Source organism: Cervus canadensis, chromosome 9 (genome assembly GCF_019320065.1).
Source record: "Cervus canadensis isolate Bull #8, Minnesota chromosome 9, ASM1932006v1, whole genome shotgun sequence".
NCBI classification, from domain to species: domain Eukaryota; kingdom Metazoa; phylum Chordata; class Mammalia; order Artiodactyla; family Cervidae; genus Cervus; species Cervus canadensis.
In genome coordinates, this window is record NC_057394.1 from 76,112,731 (window position 1) to 76,132,816 (window position 20,086).

The window sequence follows — 20,086 nt, forward strand, 5'->3', positions numbered from 1 at the left end:
GCCACTACATTTCTTAGTGCTTACGTTTGAAGTTGATATATTTCTTTTCTTCAGTTATGCAATCATTTAAATAATACTTAGTAAATCTCTGTCGGCCAAGATTTTGCATGAGTTCAAACAAAAAGTTTGAAAAATGTTACTAGGAAATACACTTTTCTCTTCATGAACCAAAGGCTCCAAAAGTAAAAATCATTAAAATATGACCTCCTCCACTTAGTAAATATTTAAATATATATGTATATAGATTCACATAAATAAAATAATACAATTATATATTAGCTTTCATGTTTATTCAACTTCACAGAAAATTCAAAAATGTGTCTGAAAATTGGTTATCTACCTAAATACCAATTGTTCATCATGGTGACATAATACTATATGGTAGGGGACATATGCCTAAGTTAAACAAATTCTTAAATTCCTGACATTCATTAAGTGGGCAAAAGGAAATCTTAAAAATCAAACTTAACAAGTTGTAAGAAAATACAGAAAGTCATTTAACCTTTAATGCCTGGAACAAGTTTTACAGCCACATTTGTAATTTACATATACAGTGGAGATCACTGAAAAAGCTTCCTGTTGCACTGCAGCAAGAAATTTTATTATAATGTAGATTAAATGGATTTGCTACACAGTGCAGCAAGATAACCTCACTGAAGAATCGTAAGATTTTCATAGTGGAACTTGTTACAGTGAGTTAAATATTTTCTTAATTTTATACAGTACATATTTTCAAAATGAACATTATCACTGAAGAGTTTGCTAACCACTGTTAGCAATTAATGTTTTACACATACTTAATTTTACTTTAGTTATAGTATGTGGCTCTCCAAATGTTAGTACATGAAATGTTAAGTTTAAACATAATAATAAGATAATCCCCTAAGATGACTCAGGACATCAAAACTTTGATCATTATTGCACCTATTTTTCTACAGAAAAATGGAAAATTTACATTGTAATCCTCCCAAAAAGTGAACAGACAAGTTATAAAATCACAGACTCACTGGCATTGAACAAAATCTACAATGAGCATTTTGTGTGAACTAATGTACAGAATTAAATGTGCAATGAAATTTGGTTAACTATGATCATGCAAATAAAAATCCTCCACAATCATTTTTTCATTATGTTTTATAAAATGGTCTTAAAGATATACTTCCATAAACATTTCTGGTGCAATTTAGTCAAAGACAAAAATACAAAGCTATCCCTTATTCTTTATTTTATAGATTTAAAAACATGCCTTTGTACTGCTGAAATAGAAATAGCGTGTTTGGGAGAATTGAGCTAATGACACGTTTAAAAACCAGCTGTATGTTGGTCCAACATTAGATGCCTTGATATATAGCAGCCTCCCATTATCACTGGTGTCAGTACAGTTGTAAATGAAGAATAGTTAAATATTGAGAGATTAAGACACAATTCAAAACTTTTTTTTTTTAAATAAAAGGCCCTTTCATAAACATGAAGAAATTTTTAAAAGAAAAATAATCATGTCAATTGTGAGTATACACTGGAAAACAGTAAACGTCATTTTCCAAAATAGTAGTTTCTTTATTATATCCCCCATCTATTATAACCAATCTTGGAAATATACCTTAAACATAATGGTATATTTAAATGAAAATGCTCCATTATTCACTGTGATAAATAAGTTAGAATACGATTTTCTTTTCTGATGGAACCATGAAAAAATGAAAGAACAGCACCTGAAATACTAAAATGAATTTAGGTAAGCATTAAGTCATACCCTATATGTTTTGGTTGAAAATACAGTTCATAAAACTGTATGAAGGATACTGCCTTTGTTTCTATATTTTGTAGATTATAACAAAGAAAAGAAGAAAGATATGCTCTAAACCCAAATAAATTTCCACTTCTCTCAATCTGGACAAGTGGAATTTCATTCAAAGTTCATAAGACTGTGGTACCTACAGTAGCTCATATAGTTGGATATATCACTCCCACCCTGCCCCTCCCCCCAAAAAACAATTTTTGGCTCCAAAATAAAGTACAATAATAAACTCTTGATGAAAAACTATGTTATGGGGCAATCTATCATATACTATGGCTAAATATGAATTTACAGAAAAGAGCACATCCCATTTTCAGCAATTTTTTTTCATAAACATGCAACTCACTATAAAATACAAAACACTTGCTTTCAAGAACAGCTTTATAAAGACACACTGCATCAATAAAATTTTTTTCTTTCTGATTAATTTTACACTGTTATGGAGAACTGAAACATTTCTAATGTGTATATATCAGATTTTATATTATAGTGTAATAATTTGCATTTTCTGAACATAATGTTCAAGAGGAAGTATCTATACACAATAACATTCTAGACTATCAGAAACTAATTCAAATTACAGAATTTTATTGATACAGTAGATTAATAAAAACTGAAAAGGGATGATAAAATGGGATAAAGAATTCAGTACATTATTTTAATAACACACTCTTTAAAATTAAAATATTTTAAATCTCTCTCTTTTTAAAATTTTCATTGCCATGAAAGGCCAGAAAATTCTGGGACCAATACTGAGGTGTAAATAATCAAACAACTTCAGGACTGTTTCACCATTTGTGTGGCGTCCTCCCATCAGAGGCATGATTCAGGTGTGATGGCAGACCACTTAGCACCTCTGCAGATTAAGGATGCCTGGGAGTAAACACCAGCTAAGAGACGCACGGGAAAGAGAGCATTTCAACTCTCCAACAAACAGTGACATCAAGAAAATGACACCATTCGTTGAAAAAAAATTTTTTTCACAGTAAAATTGCAGAGAATACAAATACAAACACTGACAGACTGCTGCTTAAGATCTATCCTAACAAACTCTTTTCAAATCAATAGATCCAATAAACAGTTGAGCACTGTCAGTTTAAAGCCGCAGATAAAAGCTATACAAGCACTTTAGAAGTCAGAAACATCATAAAAAAAAAAAAAAAGAAAAAATATATTTACAAGTTTCTTCTTTAGTTTATGTCTACATAGCCATCACACATTAGACTCTTCCACAAGACTCCATAGTCAATGTTGTCACCATGCGCATGGCTAAAGCGTGTGACCACAGACACATGAGGTCATCAGAGTAAGGTCCAACTGTCCACTCTTCAGCAGTCCCATATTGTGCATCAAAGGCTTTATTCAGCCTGAAGCTTGACAACCACTTTTTTTTCAAAGCTCTCACACAGAAAGTTATTAACGGCATCTGTTCATCGCCTTTCTCTTTTAGAACCTCGCCGCCGCACCTTGAAAGAAACATCAACAGGTGTAATTACCATTGTTTTATAACCAATTATTCTTCTTAACATGTTCCTGATAGTCCTTCCTTAAAATCTTTCTCCTACATTAACTTTCTGCCTTAGCATCACATACATGAATGCTCATATACAGTCTTTCCCAGGATTAGCAAAAAAGAAAATATTTTACTTTTCTCTTTAATAATTTTAAAGAGAAATGAACAGAAGTCAATGTCAACAGCAAAAAACAATGACAAATATCACTTTGTTATTTATGTGTCTGTAGTAAAGTATGTGTCTGATATTTATGAATTTAGGCTTATTAGCTACCTTTCTCAGAAATTACCTATTGAGTTTGGATCATAACAATTATCAAAAACATAAAAAATGTGGGAAGTACTAATGAAAGCATAAAATTTCAGATAAAATAAGTTCAGTATTAACAAGAGGAACACAAATAGAACAGGATTTTAATGTAATTAACTTATAGTTTAGTTTTCTTTTAATGAATCCATCAGTTACTATGTACTTTTCAGCCTTATTTTTATACCTTCCCCCCATAAAAACCCTTTACAAGCCAAACTAGTTTGAGACCATAATTCAACATATTTTTTTCCTCTGGTCTTCAACTAGTTCAGATAAATGAATCCTGATGCAGACAGAGGTGCTGATTATATTAAATAAGACAGAGGCAAGGGTCAACTCTGGGGTTTGATCACAGGACACACGTTTCTCAAACAAAAAAACTGAAACTAGCTGAGCTGATCCACAGATTCAGCATGAATATTAGCAATACACAGCTCTTACTTAGATGCATCAATTATATTTCTTCCAAAGAGAAAAATCGGAGATGTGACAGGCAAAGTCATTCATTATTTTAAAAAGTATCTCACGAGGCACCACATTCCTACTTTTGTGAAAGAAAGGTCTATTGCCAATTTTTATGAATTCCAAACGCTAATTTTATTTGAAGACATGACTTTATTCTACATGACTGACTAACTTCTAGTTGCTACTGAGAAACTCAAACAAAAAACTTATACAAAATATTACCAAGAGTATATATAACAGAAAACGTAAATGCATGTGGTGGTGTCCCGAGACCATCACTTGCTCCTCTCTGCATTCAGCTGTACACTAGATATTTACACTTTCACTAGGCTACGTCTATTACTCTCACTTGGTTTCAGGTTTTCATAAATGATATTTTCTCCACAATCTAAGCTGATAGATGAACTAACACTACAAACAAATGAAAATACATATATATATAAATATTCAGAATTATTAAGTAACAGCAAGTGCTAAAAGAATCTGACCACTTATCAACTCTAATTCTATTGAATACATTCCATACTAACACACATGGCACTTTAAAAAACACATACATTTACTGTAGAGACTTCCTCTTCCTCTGTTTCTTCCTGTGGATTTTCATCATTGACAGGAGAGCTACCCTGAAACACATCTATTTCTTCACTTGAGTCATTTTCTTTAGTAGCTGCTTGTTTAGAGCGTCCTACACGGCTACAGTAAAACACAGGTAAAATAAAATGAACATTGTGATTATTAAGTGGTAGTTTACTTCATAAGAGGGCTTCTCTGGTATACTGCTCAGCTTGGTAAAGAATCTGCCTGCAATGCAGGAGACTCAGGGGTTTGATTCCTGGCTTGGGAAGATCCCCTGGAGAAGGGATAGCCTACCCACTCCAGAATTCTTGATCTTCCCTGGTGGCTCAGATGGTAAACAATCGGCCTGAATGCAGGAGACCTGGGTTTGATCCCTGAGTTGGGAAGATGCCCTGGAGAAGGAAACGGCTACCCCTCCAGTATTCTGGCCTGGAGAATTCCACAGACTGTATACAGTCCATGAGGTCACGAAGGGTCAGACACGAATGAGCAACTTTCACTTTCTACTTTACTTCATAAGAGGAAATGCTCTAAATACTTCATAGACTTTCCTTTATTATCATTTTTACCCTCAATTACCATGTAAGCCAAGAAATATTTTTCTTACATTCTAAACCCTAAACCAGTACTTAACCCTAGATTGTTACATATAAAAAGATCTACCAAATAACAAAAGTCAAGGTGACTGAAACCAACATCATAAAGGATTTTAAAATATAACCCAAAGTCTATTCTTCCTTTTATCTTTCCCAAGTCTGTAAAAGGCATCTATGTCTACTGAATTGCTCAAACCAGAAAATTTAGAGTCTTCCTTAATAGTGTGCAATTCTTTATCTGACCCAAAGATAAATCTCAAATCCATTCACTTCTCTCCATCTTCACTGTTACATCGTACATATTTCTAAATCATTCTCATCTTTTGCCTCTCTACAAGTAATCTTTTAAAAATGTAAAACAGCTGATGTCACGCCCCTGAGAGAGGCCCCTACTGTACTCAGAGTAACTGCGTTAACCTCCTTGATAAGTACATAAGGACCTTTAGACTGGCCTTGCCTACTTGTCAGTTCTCATCTCTTTCTACACCCCCAATTCCCTGAAACTGCAATACAGCAAAAACTTTGCCTTCCTTCGGCTCTCTGAATTTGTCAAGATTCCCACTTCAGAACCTTCCAAAACAGGGTTCCCTCCACCTGAAATGTTCTCTCCCTACTATCTAGAAGTCTAACTCTTACTGTTCTCAAGGAATCAACTTGAGGAATCAATTTGTTCTCAAGTATCAACTTTCCAAAGAGAAAACTTCCCCAGCCCTCTCATTACACTCTCTTAGAGCACCCTAACTTTGTCCTCCAAAGTACATTTCACAACTTACTATTCCACATTCATGTGTGAATATTTAATAACTACATGCCTGTTTAGATGGTAAGTACTATAAGGATGTCTGTCTTCTGTCACTATATTCCTTAGCACCTAGTACTCTCTGATACATAGAAGACACTCAAATATATGTAACAGATACCACCATTTAATTAAATGTATATATCTGTCAGTATTTAATTTTTAATTTAGAATTTTCTAATCATTTCAATAAGCAGTTGAACATACATACTGTTTAATCTGTACTCAAACCAATTTACTCAAATTTACTTACCTGATTCAATTTTTCACAATTAACAGAAGAAAATACAGGGAAAATAATACAATCTTGCTCAATTCCACTGAGATCAGAACAAGAAAACAAGCAAATCGTAACATATGTGATCATACTACCTCTAAAGAGGGGCTTTCCAGTAAAAAGAAGTTAGGCTGTTAAGACAGGACATAGACTCTCTTTCTGTGTTGATTTTTTTAACAGAAAATACTTGCTTCAAATACTCCCATGAGAAGGACTTGTGTAATTTTACAAGATAATATGATAATCATATAAGCCCTTAATTTTATGATGCCCAAATATAAACAAAGTTACAAGCATGAACGATATTTACCCTGTTATTTTGTTATAAAATTAATCATCGAAATTTAAGCTATCTTAGGAATTTTTTTTTAAAAACAGTGATTTTCCATGGTTGAATACAAACACACTTACAAAACTGCAGCAAAAATGTACTTATCTTTACTTTTTACATGAAGGAAAAATTAAATGGAAAAAGGCGGGAAGTAATGACTAGACACTTGGTAACTTTTCCTATGGAATACATAGGAACAGGAAAAACTATGAACTGAGTGTTTAACCAAGGTGTGCTGGCAACTCTGAAAAGTCAAGCCACTGAAGTATGGGATTACTTTCAGAAAAACTGCAAAATTTCTAACAGACAACATGCTACTCTGTTTTTTCTTTAAATGAGATAAACAGTGCCAAATTTACAAATTACAACATTGGTGCCCCTGCCACTTTAATAATTTCGGACACAGATTTGTTACTGTAACTCTCCTATAAACATGTATTTGTGTGAACATCCAAAACTATCTATATGTAGATACAGACCTATTAATTTGATTAGAAAACAAACAATATCAAGACATCAAAAGCTTGACATCACTATGGGATAATTTCCACTAATGTACTTAGGAAAAATGATGCCTGTTACTTTCCTACATTGATCAAAGAAGGAAAGCAAAAGTGTATAAGCTATTTTTTTAAAGCTGCTGAGGAAAGATGGAAAACCTGTAATGTGGAATAACAAGAAAATGTGATCTATGCTGTGATTTTTTAAAGATACGCCATCATCTCTTTAGGTACCATAAAGTGTATACTGGAAATAATAAACTATTTGGTATTTGTTTATAACCATTTGTCTAAAACCTATAAAAATGTACAAATGTCGCCAAAGGATGATTGGGGTATCAATCACATAGGTAAGTTTACAAAAATTTTATCTTACCTAGTATAATGGGCTAAATATATGGGTGGCTCAGACAGTAAAGAATCTGCCTGCAGTGCAGGAGATCTGGTTCAATTCTTGGGTCAGGAAGATCTGGAAAAGGGAATGGCAACACACTCCAGTATTCTTGCCTGGAGAATTCTTCCCTGGAGAATGGATAAGGGAGCCTGGTGGGCTACAGTCCAGGGGGTCACAAAGAGTTGGACACAACTGAGCAACTAACACTTTCACGATGTATTGCTATACTTAAAAATTTATGAACTCTTGCAAAATAATTTGAAACTGGTTTGAAACTTAATATTATTTACAACTTACACATTTTTGGGGGGTTGTGATGGTGATGGCGTTTTTGATGGTCTTCCTCGTCCTTTCTGTGGTATGGACTGTGTGGATTCAACTGCACTAGTTTCAGGAGACTCTGCTCTGCTTTGGGGAAGACCCAGATGCAGACAGCATCAAGTTATGATTTATAGTACAGTAACTGAATGAATGCAGTTCAGAGTTGCACACACTTACCTCTGCTGTGCTCTCCTTGAAGTCCGGTGCTGTTTACTTTTTGACTTCTGCTCTGTGTTTCCACTTTGTCTTTCTTCTTCGTCGTCATCTTCTGCTGTTGAAGGTCCAGATTTTTTTTTGCTTCCTTTTTTGGATGTTTTCATCGTTGGCTCTTCTTTGGGCGTACCCCCACCAAGAGGTTTTGGTGGTCGGCCTCGTTTACCTTTTTTTGGCGGACTGTTCTGTTCATCCTCATTTTCCAGTATATCCTCTTTGAGCCTCTTTTCCTCAGGCCACTGCTGTTCGTCTGACTCTGAAGCCGTGTGGCCTCTCTTTCGTCCACGCTGACTGCCTTTAGGTTTCTGTTCTTGTACCAACTTGGAAAGGTCATCCATGCCTAATTTCTCTTCCGAATCTGTTACAGGTGTCTTTTTCCGGCTTCTAGGTTTGTCCAATTCAGACTAGGAATAAAAGACACGATTTCAAATATAAAACTTAGTATACATTATTAGTGTGTGTGTGTGTGTGTGTGTGTATATATGTATATGTTCAAGAATAAACAAACGAACAAAATCTGTTATCCACTTCAGTCATAAGAATGTACCTAAATAAGGTCTAGAGGTTTTAAGCATGTCAGAACCATAACTACCTACTTGCTTTTATTAACAATTTTCTAATATAAAACTAATCTGGGGTTAAGAGGGTAAATTTTTATTCTTACTCAAGCTAGAGAGCCTCAGATGAAACCTCTCAAGATCAGTAGATGATTAGATTATAAATTTTTGGTGAAGAGCTAGTCCATTAAAAAGAACATTCTAAATTCAACGCTTAAAAGGAGTCATAGTTCAGTACTCATTATAAAGAATTGTAGTTGTTTCTTATTAGTATCTGTTGTCTCTACCAAGTTTTAATTGGCAACTTACTTTCAAATATTTCACAAATGTCTATACTGTTTTGGTAATAAAAATCAATGTATTTTCTTGGGAAAAAAATCCATCTGGTCTACTAAAAAAAAGAAAAAAAGCCAAATTCAATGCTTAAATAATAGACTACACTGAGTATAGTGGATCTGCATTTGATAGTCAATTTAAGCAATCCTAATTTTACCACACAGTGTATATAATAAGACATAAATATCAACTATGTAATGCATAATGCATACACATCATAAAAGAACTATTTTATTTCATAAATGGAGGTTGCAAAAGATACAAAAGTTAAACATATTCATCATTTATTAAAAATTCTGAAAATACTTCTGAATCAAAGACATTGCTTCTTCCCAGATACAACAACAAAATACAAAAATCAGTCACTTTCAAATTTAATATAAAATCCCAGTCTACATTCACAGAATTTAAGCCTTAACTCCTAGATGGACATTCTTTAAAGAAATTCTTCAAAGAAACCAGGAATAGTATGTATGAATTTGTAATTTTCTCCATACGTGTACCATGTATGTAAAACATATAAAAACATGTTTGTAGTACTAAGTTAATTTCCAAATGGTCTGTTCCTTTACATTCTTTTTTTTCCTTTACATTCTTAAAACATCTGTGGAAACAAAAATTATCTGGTTACTTGTAATTCTTCACATGTTTAATTAGCCATTTGTGTTTCCTATCTTGTGAACTGCCCAATTATGCCCCTTGCCTGTTTATCGGAGTTTAGAGTTTTAATCTACAATATTTTACATTTCTGTGTATATTTTAAATTTTATTTCCTGTTCGTTGTGAACTCAATTGTGTCCCCACAAAATTCACAAGCTGAAGTATTCTGATATTCTTTGGAGATGGGGTCTTTGGGAGGTAATTCTAAAGTCACAAGGGTGGGGCCATCATGATGGGATTAGTGCCCTTAGGAAAAGAGACACCAGAGAGATCTCACTGTCTCTCTCTCCACCAGCTTGTTGTTCAGTTGCTCAGTCATGTCCGACACTTTGCGGCCCTGTGAACAGCAGCAGGCTGGGATTCCCTGTCCTTCACCATCTCCACAAGTTTGCTCAAACTCATGTCCTCTTACCACTAGATAAGAACACATTAAGAAGAGAGGGTGTGTGTGTGTGTTCAGTCATGTCCAACTCATTGTGACCCCATGGACTGTAACCCGCCACACTGATCTGTCCACGTAATTTTCCAAGCAAGAATACTGGAGCGGGTTGCCATTTCCTACTTCAGGGAGTCTTCCCAACCCAGGGATCGAACCCAGGGTAACCATCTGCAAACCAGGAACAGAGAGCCCATCAGCAACTGGACTGGCCCACACTTTGATCATGGACATTCGAACCTCCAGAAATATGAGAAAATTTGTGTTGTTCAAACGTTCCAGTCTATGGTGTATTGTTGTGATGGCCTGAACAGACTAAGACATTATCATATCTTGTTTAAGAACAGGATGTGAGTTGAGGTTCTAAACTGTTTTACCTACTCCCATTGCCCAAGACACATCTAATCACTTCAAAATCACTGATATATTATGCTTCCTTTACTTTGTATTATTTTTCAAAAACAGAAACGTTTCTAGGTATTAGTAAAATACTATGCAACAAAAGCACAGTATTTTACTAATTATAACTAAGCATGTTTGTGTTTGGTTGTGCTGATTTTATCATTACTCCTTCTTTGCATCCATTTATACTACCCCTGAGCTTCCTTGGTGACTCTGGTAAAATATACCTGCTAATGCAGGAAGACACAGGTTTCATATCTAGTCTGGGAAGATCCCCTGGAGAGGGAAATGGTAACCCACTCCAGTATTCTTGGGAATACAGGAAATCCTGGGAGATCCCATGGACAGAGGAGCCTGGGGGGCTATAGGCCATGGTGTTACAAAGAGTTGGACACAACTTGGCAGCTAAACAACATTCTTCACCATGGACTTAAAATCACACTGGAATTTTACAATGATGTTTTCACTTCGAACTGTCATCTTTTTAATTCATTTATCCCATTAAGGAATATGGCATGTCCCCTCTCTTTCCTATGTTTCTCAGTTTTGATGTTTTCTCCACATAGGTTCCTCCTACTTCTTTTTAAGGTTATGTTTCAGTTCAGTTCAGTTCAGTCGCTCAGTTGTGTCCAACTCTTTGCGACCCCATGAATCGCAGCACGCCAGGCCTCCCTGTCCATCACCAACTCCTGGAGTTTACTCAAACTCATGTCTATCAAGTCAGTGATGCCATCCAGCCATCTCATCCTCTGTCATCCCCTTCTCCTCCTGCCCTCAATCTTTCCCAGCATCAGGGTCTTTTCCAATGAGTCAACTCTTCGCATGAGGTGGCCAAAGGATTGGAGTTGCAGCTTCAGCATCAGTCCTTCCAGTGAATACCCAGGACTGATCTCCTTTAGGATGGACTGGTTGGATCTCCTTGCGGTCCAAGGGACTCTCAAGAGTCTTCTCCAACACCACAGTTCAAAAGCATCAATTTTTCAGCACTCAGCTTTCTTCATAGTCCAACTCTCACATCCATACATGACCACTGGGAAAACCATAGCCTTGACCAGATGGACCTTTGTTGGCAAAGTAATGTCTCTGCTTTTTAATATGCTATCTAGGTTGGTCATAACTTTCCTTCCAAGGAGTAAGCGTCTTTTCATTTCATGGCTGCAGTCACCATCTGCAGTGATTTTGGAGTCCCCAAAAATAAAGTCCAACACTGTTTCCACTTTCCCCATCTATTTCCCATGAAGTGATGGGACCGGATGCCATGATCTTAGTTTTCTGAATATATGAGCTTTAAGCCAACTTTTTCACTCTTCTCTTTCACTTTCATCAAGAGGGTTTTTAGTCCTCTTCACTCTCTGCCATAAGGGTGGTGTCATCTGCATATCTGAGATTACTGATATTTCTCCCAGCAATCTTGATTCCAGCTTGTGCTTCTTCCAGCCCCGCGTTTCTCATGATGTACTCTGCATAGAAGTTAAATAAGCAGGGTGACAATATACAGCCTTGACATACTCCTTTTCCTATTTGGAACTAGTCTGTTGTTCCATTTCCAGTTCTAACTGTTGCTTCCTAACCTGCATATAGGTTTCTCAAGAGGCAGGTCAGGTGGTCTGGTATACACATCTCTTTCAGAATTTTCCACAGCTTATTGTGATCCACACAAGGTTATGTTTAGATCCTTCTATCTAATTTCACTGTAACAGTTATTGCTGTAAAGTAAATCTTTTTTCCCCCAAGTGGCTATCTGATATAAAGTAAAATGACCAGAGTAAAGTTAATTATATGTATACATACAGACATACATCTACCATGTTAAATTTAGTTTTTCTATTGCTTCCCCTTATTTTTTTTAAGAGTATAAAAATAAATGTCTCTTCCTTTTCACTGTCATACTTTTGGTTCCTATTTCGTGTCTTTCAGAACTGGCCAAATATTCCAGAACAAGAACAGTGGTGATAACCAACTGTTTGTTTTGTTCCTGATTTTTAATAAAAATGCTTCAAGTATTTTGCCTTTAAGAATAATAATTTTGACCAAATCAATGACTGCTGATTTAAACAGATAAAACTTTTAGCATATAATGAAGTTATGTTTCTAGCATTAACTTACAAAGAGTTCACTCATTTGCCAAGAATCAAATTTTATTTATATCTGCTTGGCATGATCTGAGATTATCTTGTTAGCATCTTTTATTTAGGATGTTGACTTGCTATATAAAAAGATTTTTTAGCATTTAAATTATCCTTGCATTCTGGGAAGAAAAAAGACATATAAATGTTTGGTTTTAATTTGTTAGTACTTTTCTAGAGTTTTGTACATAAATTAAAAATTAACTGTCATTACTTAGAGAAGGGAAGGAAAATATTAAAATAAAACTAAAGTTTCCAATTATAAATATTACAATTCATTTTGACATCCAAAGATCTGAAAAAAAAAAAGGCTGAAATCTTAATGTTCTAGAAAAGGCTGGTGGTAAAAAGGAAATTCAATGTCTGTTTTCTTGACAGTATCATAAAATAATCTAGCTTCCTAAAGCACTAAATTCTCTAATTTTTCATTTTGTACTGTACTGTTTTCAGAACAGAGGGGGTATAAAATCGACATTAGAAGTAGGAAATGGGGAAAATGTTAACTGTAAAACTAAATTATTATTGTTCAGTCGCTAAGTCGTGTCCAGTTCTTTGCGATCCCTGTCTTCACTATCTCCTGGAGTTTGCTTAAATTCATGTCCATTGAGCTGGTGATGCCATCCAACCATCTCATCCTCTGTTGTCCCCTTCTCCTCCTGCTCTCATTCTTTCCCAGAATCAGGGTCTTTTCAAATGAGTCAGTTCTTCGCATCAGGTGGCTAAAGTATTGGAGTTTCAGTTTCAAAATCAGTCCTTCAATATTCAAGACTGATTTCCTTTAGGATGGAGTGGCTGGATTCCCTTGTAGTCCAAGGGACTCTCAAGAGTTCCAACTGTTGTGGTTCTCCAACACCACAGTTCAAAAGCATCAATTCTTTGGTGCTTAGCCTTCTTCATGGTCCAACTCTCACATCTATACATGACTACTGGAAAATCCACAGCTTTGACAAATGGACCTTTGTTGGCAAAGTGACATCTCTGCTTTTTAATACGCTGTCCAGGTTTGTCATAGCTTTTCTTCCAAGGAGCAAGTTTTTGGATCCCAAGAAAATAAAATAAGTCACTGTTCCCACTTTGTTCCCATTTATTTGCCATGAAGACGGGATGCCATGATCTTAGTTTTTTGAATGTTGAGTTTTAAGCCAGGTTTTTCACTCTCCTCTTTCACCCTCATCAAGAGGCTCTTTAGTTCCTCTTCACTTTCTGCTGTTAGGGTGGTATATCATCTCCACATGAGGTTGTTATTTCTCCTGGCCATCTTGATTCCAGCTTGTGATGCATCAAGCCTGGCATTTTGCATGATGTACTCCGCATAAAACTTAAAAAAAAGCAGGGTGACAATATACAGCCTTGTCATACTCCTCTCCCAATTTTGAACTAGTCCTTTGTTCCATGTCCGATCTAACTGCAGCTTCTTGTCCTATGTATAGGTTTCTCAGGACAGGTAAGGTGGTTTGATATTCCAATTTCTTTTAAGAATTTTCCAGTTTGTTGTGATCCACACAGTCAAAGGGTTTAACATAGTCAGTGAAGCAGAAATAGATGTTTTTTAGGAATTCCCTTGCTTTTTCTATGATCCAAGCGATGTTGGCAATTTGATCCCTGGTTCCTCTGCCTTTTCTAAATCCAGCTTGTACATCTGGAAGTTCTAGGTTCACACTCTGCTGAAGTCTAGAAGGGTTTTGAGTATTCCCTTGCTAGCATGTGAAATAAGCACAATTGTATGGTAGTTTGAACATTCTTTGGCATTGGAATGAAAACTGACCTTTTGCAGTCCTGTGGCCATATTTTAATATAAATGTACATGAACAATAATCCCTTTGTAGTGAAATTTCAATGTGAAGCTGGTAGTATACAAAAAAGATGATACTTTTTCACTATCTATTGGTCTTTAAGTTGAACTTCTACCTTATAATGTCAGCTCTCTGAAGACATTTCAGTAAAAACAAGCTTATTAATAAGGTTCTTTTGAAAAAGGATGCAAAGTTACACAAAAGACAGCAAAAGCTTATCAACTACACATATCAATCTCAAAAGGTCATAAATTCAGAACTGTTCTATGAAAACATAGACTTTATTCTGCATTGCTCCAAAATGTAGACTAGATATGGAATTTATAGGATAACAAAATATTAACCATGTTTTCTAATTTGGCGGGGGGGAAGAAGAGCAGTATATGTGGGTGTGGGTAACCTAGCTGAAGTCTCCAACAAATGGGAGAAATAACAGGCTTTCCACTTAAGGCATTTTCAAGCACATGGTAACTATTCTCATAAATTATAAAGAAGGAATTTCTGCACTAACGGAGAGGTCAGATTAGAAGACATAAATAGCTTTCCCACTCAAGGATTCTTCTATAAATCCAGATAACAAGGTTCCTTTCTGGCTAAGCAATCAATTTTTAATTCTGCTTGGGTGAAATTTTTAAACAGCCAATAATAATCAGAATTAATACTATAGTTAGGATTCAGTAAGAATTTTAGAGTTTTAAGTAGAAAGAGAAACAACTTGCTAAAATAAATTACTGGAGAAACCTGAAAAAAAACTGAAAATCATTTAAACTTTGTAGGATATGTAAGTTTGGGCCACTGGAAGACAAGAAGTCCAAAGCTTTAAAGAATAAAAACTGCTTACTAGAATGGTAAGACACACAAGAAATTCAATATACTTAAATTACATGGTAGAGGATAATTATAAACTCAAATTTGTGATTAAAACCACTGAAGTAAAATCAGATGTCAAACTTGAAAGTAATATTAACTGGTTTCAGTGTAAAAATTATTATTTACATAGTAAGAATTACTATTATTGTACTTATTATAAAATCAAATGAAATATCTCACCCTTACAAGATCAGAGTCGTCTCTCTTGTCACTTTTTTTTCCCGGCAAAGGTGAAGACATTGTGTAATCTTCATTTTCACTGTGATCCATTTCAGAACTATCAAGCCTTTTAATACAGATATTTGTTATTATTATTACAATCAAACCTTAAAAGTTCTTCCTGTTTCCAGTGTAGCTTTATAGCTTTATGAACAAAAAGTTTCATTCTTTCCAAAAAGTATCCATTTTATTTTCATGGTGGTTTAGTCCGTAAGTCGTGTCCCACTCTCTCGCCATCCCATGGACTGTAGCCCACCAGGCTCTTCTGTCCATGGAATTCTCTAGGCAAGAATACTGGAGAGGGTTGCCATTTCCTTCTCCATAGGCTCTTCCTAACTCAGGAATCAAACCCGGGTCTCCTGCATTGCAGGCAGATTCTTTACCAACTGAGCTGCAAGGGAAGCACTTTAATATATTTAACACCATTTGCTATTTTCCAACCTTCTCCCTTTTCATGCCTGCCTGAGATTACTATCAGTTGACTCTAGCTCCTCTATCCTCCATCAGTAACCTAGGTAACCTTCTAAAAGTGCAAGTCAGATCACTAGACTCTACATCTTCCAGTTTTACTTAAAAGTCAAACCAAATCCTTTACATTATCAACAAAGGTCAAACATAATCTGGCTACCTCTCAACTTCATCCCTGACCATTATTCTCTAATCCCTACTCTCCAACCAAAGTGATCTCTCATACACACCTAGCCCATTCCCTTAGAAAGAGTCCTAGTGAACAAAAAAGACAGAACTTAGAAACTAAACAACAACAAAAAACAAAAACTGCTAAAACTAGTTAAAGTGTAAATTATTTTCCTTTTTTCTTAAGAAAATAAAAAACTGAAAGAGCATAATTTAAACCACATTTTTAAACGTTTTTAAAGCAAAAAACTTAAAAAAAAAAAACAACTTATATACATGCACAGTAAAAGAAGTTCAAAACCACATCAGAGATTCTCTCCTACACTAGATTACTGTATACACTATGAAGACGTTGGGTATTCTTCCTAAAACTTTTGATGCATGTACAAGCACATGTAAATACAAATTCTTCTTAAAACCCAAAAATACTTTACACACTGTTCTATTCTTTGTCTTTTCCACTCAATCACATATTGTGGAAACTCTTCCTATGAGCTCATACGTCATCATTTGTAAAGGACTATGTATTCCACTGTATAGATGAGCTGTAATTTAAAGATTTAGATTCACTGGACACTTAGTTTGGAAACCAGCTTATGTCTAACAACAGATTGACCCAACAAGCTAAAATATGAAAGGCTACAGAGTACCCATCTAAGCGAGTAAGCAAATACGTTTACCTTGTAACTGGCTATCAGTGTTAAAACAGGAATGTACAGATATGCACTGACTTTCACTCACTGACACTAACGGTAAAATATGTTATTTTAGATCTCACAGCCTTGGTGGAGTCCTTAATGTAAAGCATGGTACTGCTTGTGTACTTACCTCCCTTTTATTCTTCCAGGAGAGCTTGGATTTGAGCTGCTGCTTGCATTGCTTACAGTTTCCATTCGTGATGATTTTGTCTGAGACTGTTTGCCTGCTGATGAAAGCGGCTTATTAACAGCTCCTAGAACATTGGTTGTTTTGGGCTGAAATGAAAAATGCATGTCTCTTTCTATTTGATAAAAGCCAAAGGAAACTCAGACGTAAGGAATCACAATAACACCGCCAAAGTACTTACACATCAATCACCACAAGCCTGCCTGTCCTTAAGCAAAATCAGAATTACAAACCGAGCATCATGTGAATAAATAAAAACTGTACTAACAGAATAACAGTTACGTTTCTAAGTTATCTACAGTAAGAAGGCTTACACAGAAAGTGAGAACACAAAACATGTATAGTCAACAATGAAAATTGACAATTAGACTCTTGCTAGCGACTTAGCAGCAGCAGCAGCATCAGGGAAGGACATAAGATGTCTTTTTACTTTAATAATACAGAATAAGAAATTTAAGAAAGAAGATATCCAGGGTTTTACCATAAGCTAAAAAATATGTTCTATATCTCAACCTACATCTATATAGTAAAAATAACTTTTTCTTACTAAATGGAAGATACTGAATATTTCTATTTTCTTTTGATATACCAATTTAAAAGAAATACAAAATAATATAATTATACCAACAGTCACACTAAAATAAACTACCACATAAAAATTAAAACAATTTTCAAAACATACTTTTCCAGGAGTGAAAAATGACTTCATTTCTGGAGGCAGATAATTTTTGGTGTTACTGAAGTTCTGGAAGCAAGGGAAAAAAGACACAGTCAATGACTTCTGAAACACTGTATCTACGAAGCAATCCAAAAGTCGACAAAGCTTAAATTAGGGCAGCTTTTGTTTTAAAGTGCATTATAAAATACATATTTATTGAAACTAAAAATCAGCTGAAACAAAATTTCAGTCACTGATTTTAAATGCTGTAATAGCTAAAACTAACCTTGTACTAACTCTAGTATTAACAAAACATTTTTGACCTCTAATATGCTAAGGCTCTAAGAGCACCTGAACAAAAACATGCTTATATATTAATACTCTCCAGGGAAGAGACCACATATATACTCCTTTTATCTTAATCATAAAAAAGTGAATGCCCAAATGGAGACAGTCCCTTTTTAGGTGAACCTACAAGGCCTGTTCCAACCTCTATACACTGGGGTTAAGATGTTAACTGGTGTTGGGGTTAAGATGTTAACTGGTGTTGGGCTTTAAAAAAAAAAAAAAGGTAATGACTTAAATAGACTATAAACCTCCAAGAGATTCTTAAAAATACCTTTTTGAGAATACTACTATACTTGAGTTTTCTGAAAGTGGTTGGGAAGATCCCTGTAATGTTCCCCGGGTATTAGGCCTGCTCTGATTCTTTCACATCAGTTAGAAATTTCAAGGGCTTATAATTTCAGACTGTATCAGCATTCTCCTTCCTGTTTTGAATCAATGGCCATTAACGCATTAATTTACCAGCTTTGATCACATTTTTGCCTGTGCTCTTAAAACTAGCATAAAACTCAGAAAACAATAAAAATAATAGATCATTTTAACTCATTTCTGAACCTATTTGTGTCCTCCGGCTTGGCCCATATTCTGATCTTGAACATGGTTAATTAAGATTCACGGCGACCTTTCCCCATGACGTAAATAATGGGTCAACTCTTGACACTGATTCCTCCTGATCTTCCCACAACCTAGTGGTGACAATACATTTTATTTCAACTTACACAAATAAATCCTAAAATAACTACCTTGTCAGGCTGGGTGAAAAAACGAGCTGGCAGTACTGGGTCTTTAGGAGATTCCAAACTATATGTGGTGCTTTTTGACATGATGATATTCATGGCAACATCACATACAGTATACAGTTTCTGCAATGGGTATTAAACAAAAAGAAAAAATCAGGTACTTAAGCTGGCAAACGAGACTCTATGAATTAAGAGTAATTCCAGAACATGCATTTAGTATGTAGTTTCCAGGACAACAGTACAAGTTAAAATACTTATTCTATTATTGTAATTAGTTTACTACTAACAGCATTATTACTACTCTCTACAGATTCTATATTAGTAAGTCTAATTACTAACACAAATACTACCATTTAACTACTAGTAGAAAAGGCTGATGCTGTCTACAAAAGTCTCATACCCTATACTGAAATGCTTAAAGTCAATACAGAATCATAACTATTTACAAAGAATTACATACTTCATTCATTTTTGCATCATCTGGTCCTTGAGCATCTTTTGTTTGTTTAATATTTTCTACCATCTTTCTGATAAACGCATGACTATTATTTTCATTTTTAGCCATTAGTATTTCCAGAACAAACCAAAGACACCTAAAAAATACCAAGAAAAAAATTCACTATTAAATACAGATATAATTCTAAATAAAATGAACTTCAAGAGCAGAAAAAATTAAAAAGAAATAGCTATAAATCAATGGAGAAAAAAAAGTACATCACATACATATTACAACATATGAGCAATGTAGGTATGAATTCGTAACATCCTTTCTCAAAGTCTCACTAATTTTCCTAGGTAGACAGAAAAGTTAAAAAGAAACAGAAATGGTAGAAATACAGAAGTGATCTTAATCCCTAGCTATGGCAGGGAAAAAGGACTGCCTAAAACAATAACTGGGTCATAAAGTGAAGACTCTAATGTTCTAAGATTGACTGTGGTTCTGACTGAAGTCTTTAGGAAACTCTAACAACCTACCAAAATCACTGCAGATGGTGACTGCAGCCATGAAATGAAAAGATGCTTACTTCTTGGAAGAAAAGTTATGACCAACCTAGATAGCATATTAAAAAGCAGAGACATTACTTTGCCAACAAAGGTGAAGGCTATGGTTTTTCCAGTGGTCATGTATGGATGTGAGAGTTGGACTGTGAAGAAAGCTGAGCACCGAAAAATTGATGCTTTTGAACTATGGTGTTGGAGAAGAGTCTTGAGAGTCCCTTGGACTGCAAGGAGATCCAACCAGTCCATCCTAAAGAAGATCACTCCTGGGTGTTCACTGGAAGGACTGATGCTGAAGCTCCAACTCCAGTACTTTGGCCACCTCACA

General features: G+C 35.1%; 1 protein-coding gene across 6 annotated transcripts in view; it reads right to left on the reverse strand.

Moving 5' to 3' along the window:
* Window positions 1-271: 271 nt before the first annotated feature.
* PDS5B (PDS5 cohesin associated factor B) overlaps window positions 272-20,086 on the reverse strand; it is a 172,379-nt gene continuing 152,564 nt past the window's right edge. Inside the window, exons 27-35 of one of the 6 annotated variants that reach the window (XM_043477450.1) lie at window positions 19,220-19,352; window positions 18,763-18,882; window positions 17,699-17,761; window positions 16,960-17,105; window positions 15,457-15,562; window positions 8,061-8,500; window positions 7,860-7,967; window positions 4,644-4,782; window positions 272-3,264 (exon numbers count right to left, since the gene is read on the reverse strand). In XM_043477450.1, the coding sequence (XP_043333385.1) occupies window positions 3,229-3,264; window positions 4,644-4,782; window positions 7,860-7,967; window positions 8,061-8,500; window positions 15,457-15,562; window positions 16,960-17,105; window positions 17,699-17,761; window positions 18,763-18,882; window positions 19,220-19,352 (1,291 nt within the window). In that variant the 3' untranslated portion in view covers window positions 272-3,228. Of the gene's footprint in view, window positions 3,265-4,643; window positions 4,783-7,855; window positions 7,971-8,060; window positions 8,501-15,456; window positions 15,563-16,959; window positions 17,106-17,698; window positions 17,762-18,762; window positions 18,883-19,219; window positions 19,353-20,086 lie in introns of those variants that run through there. The other 5 variants (XM_043477452.1, XM_043477451.1, XM_043477449.1 and 2 more) reach the window with 5 other exon arrangements.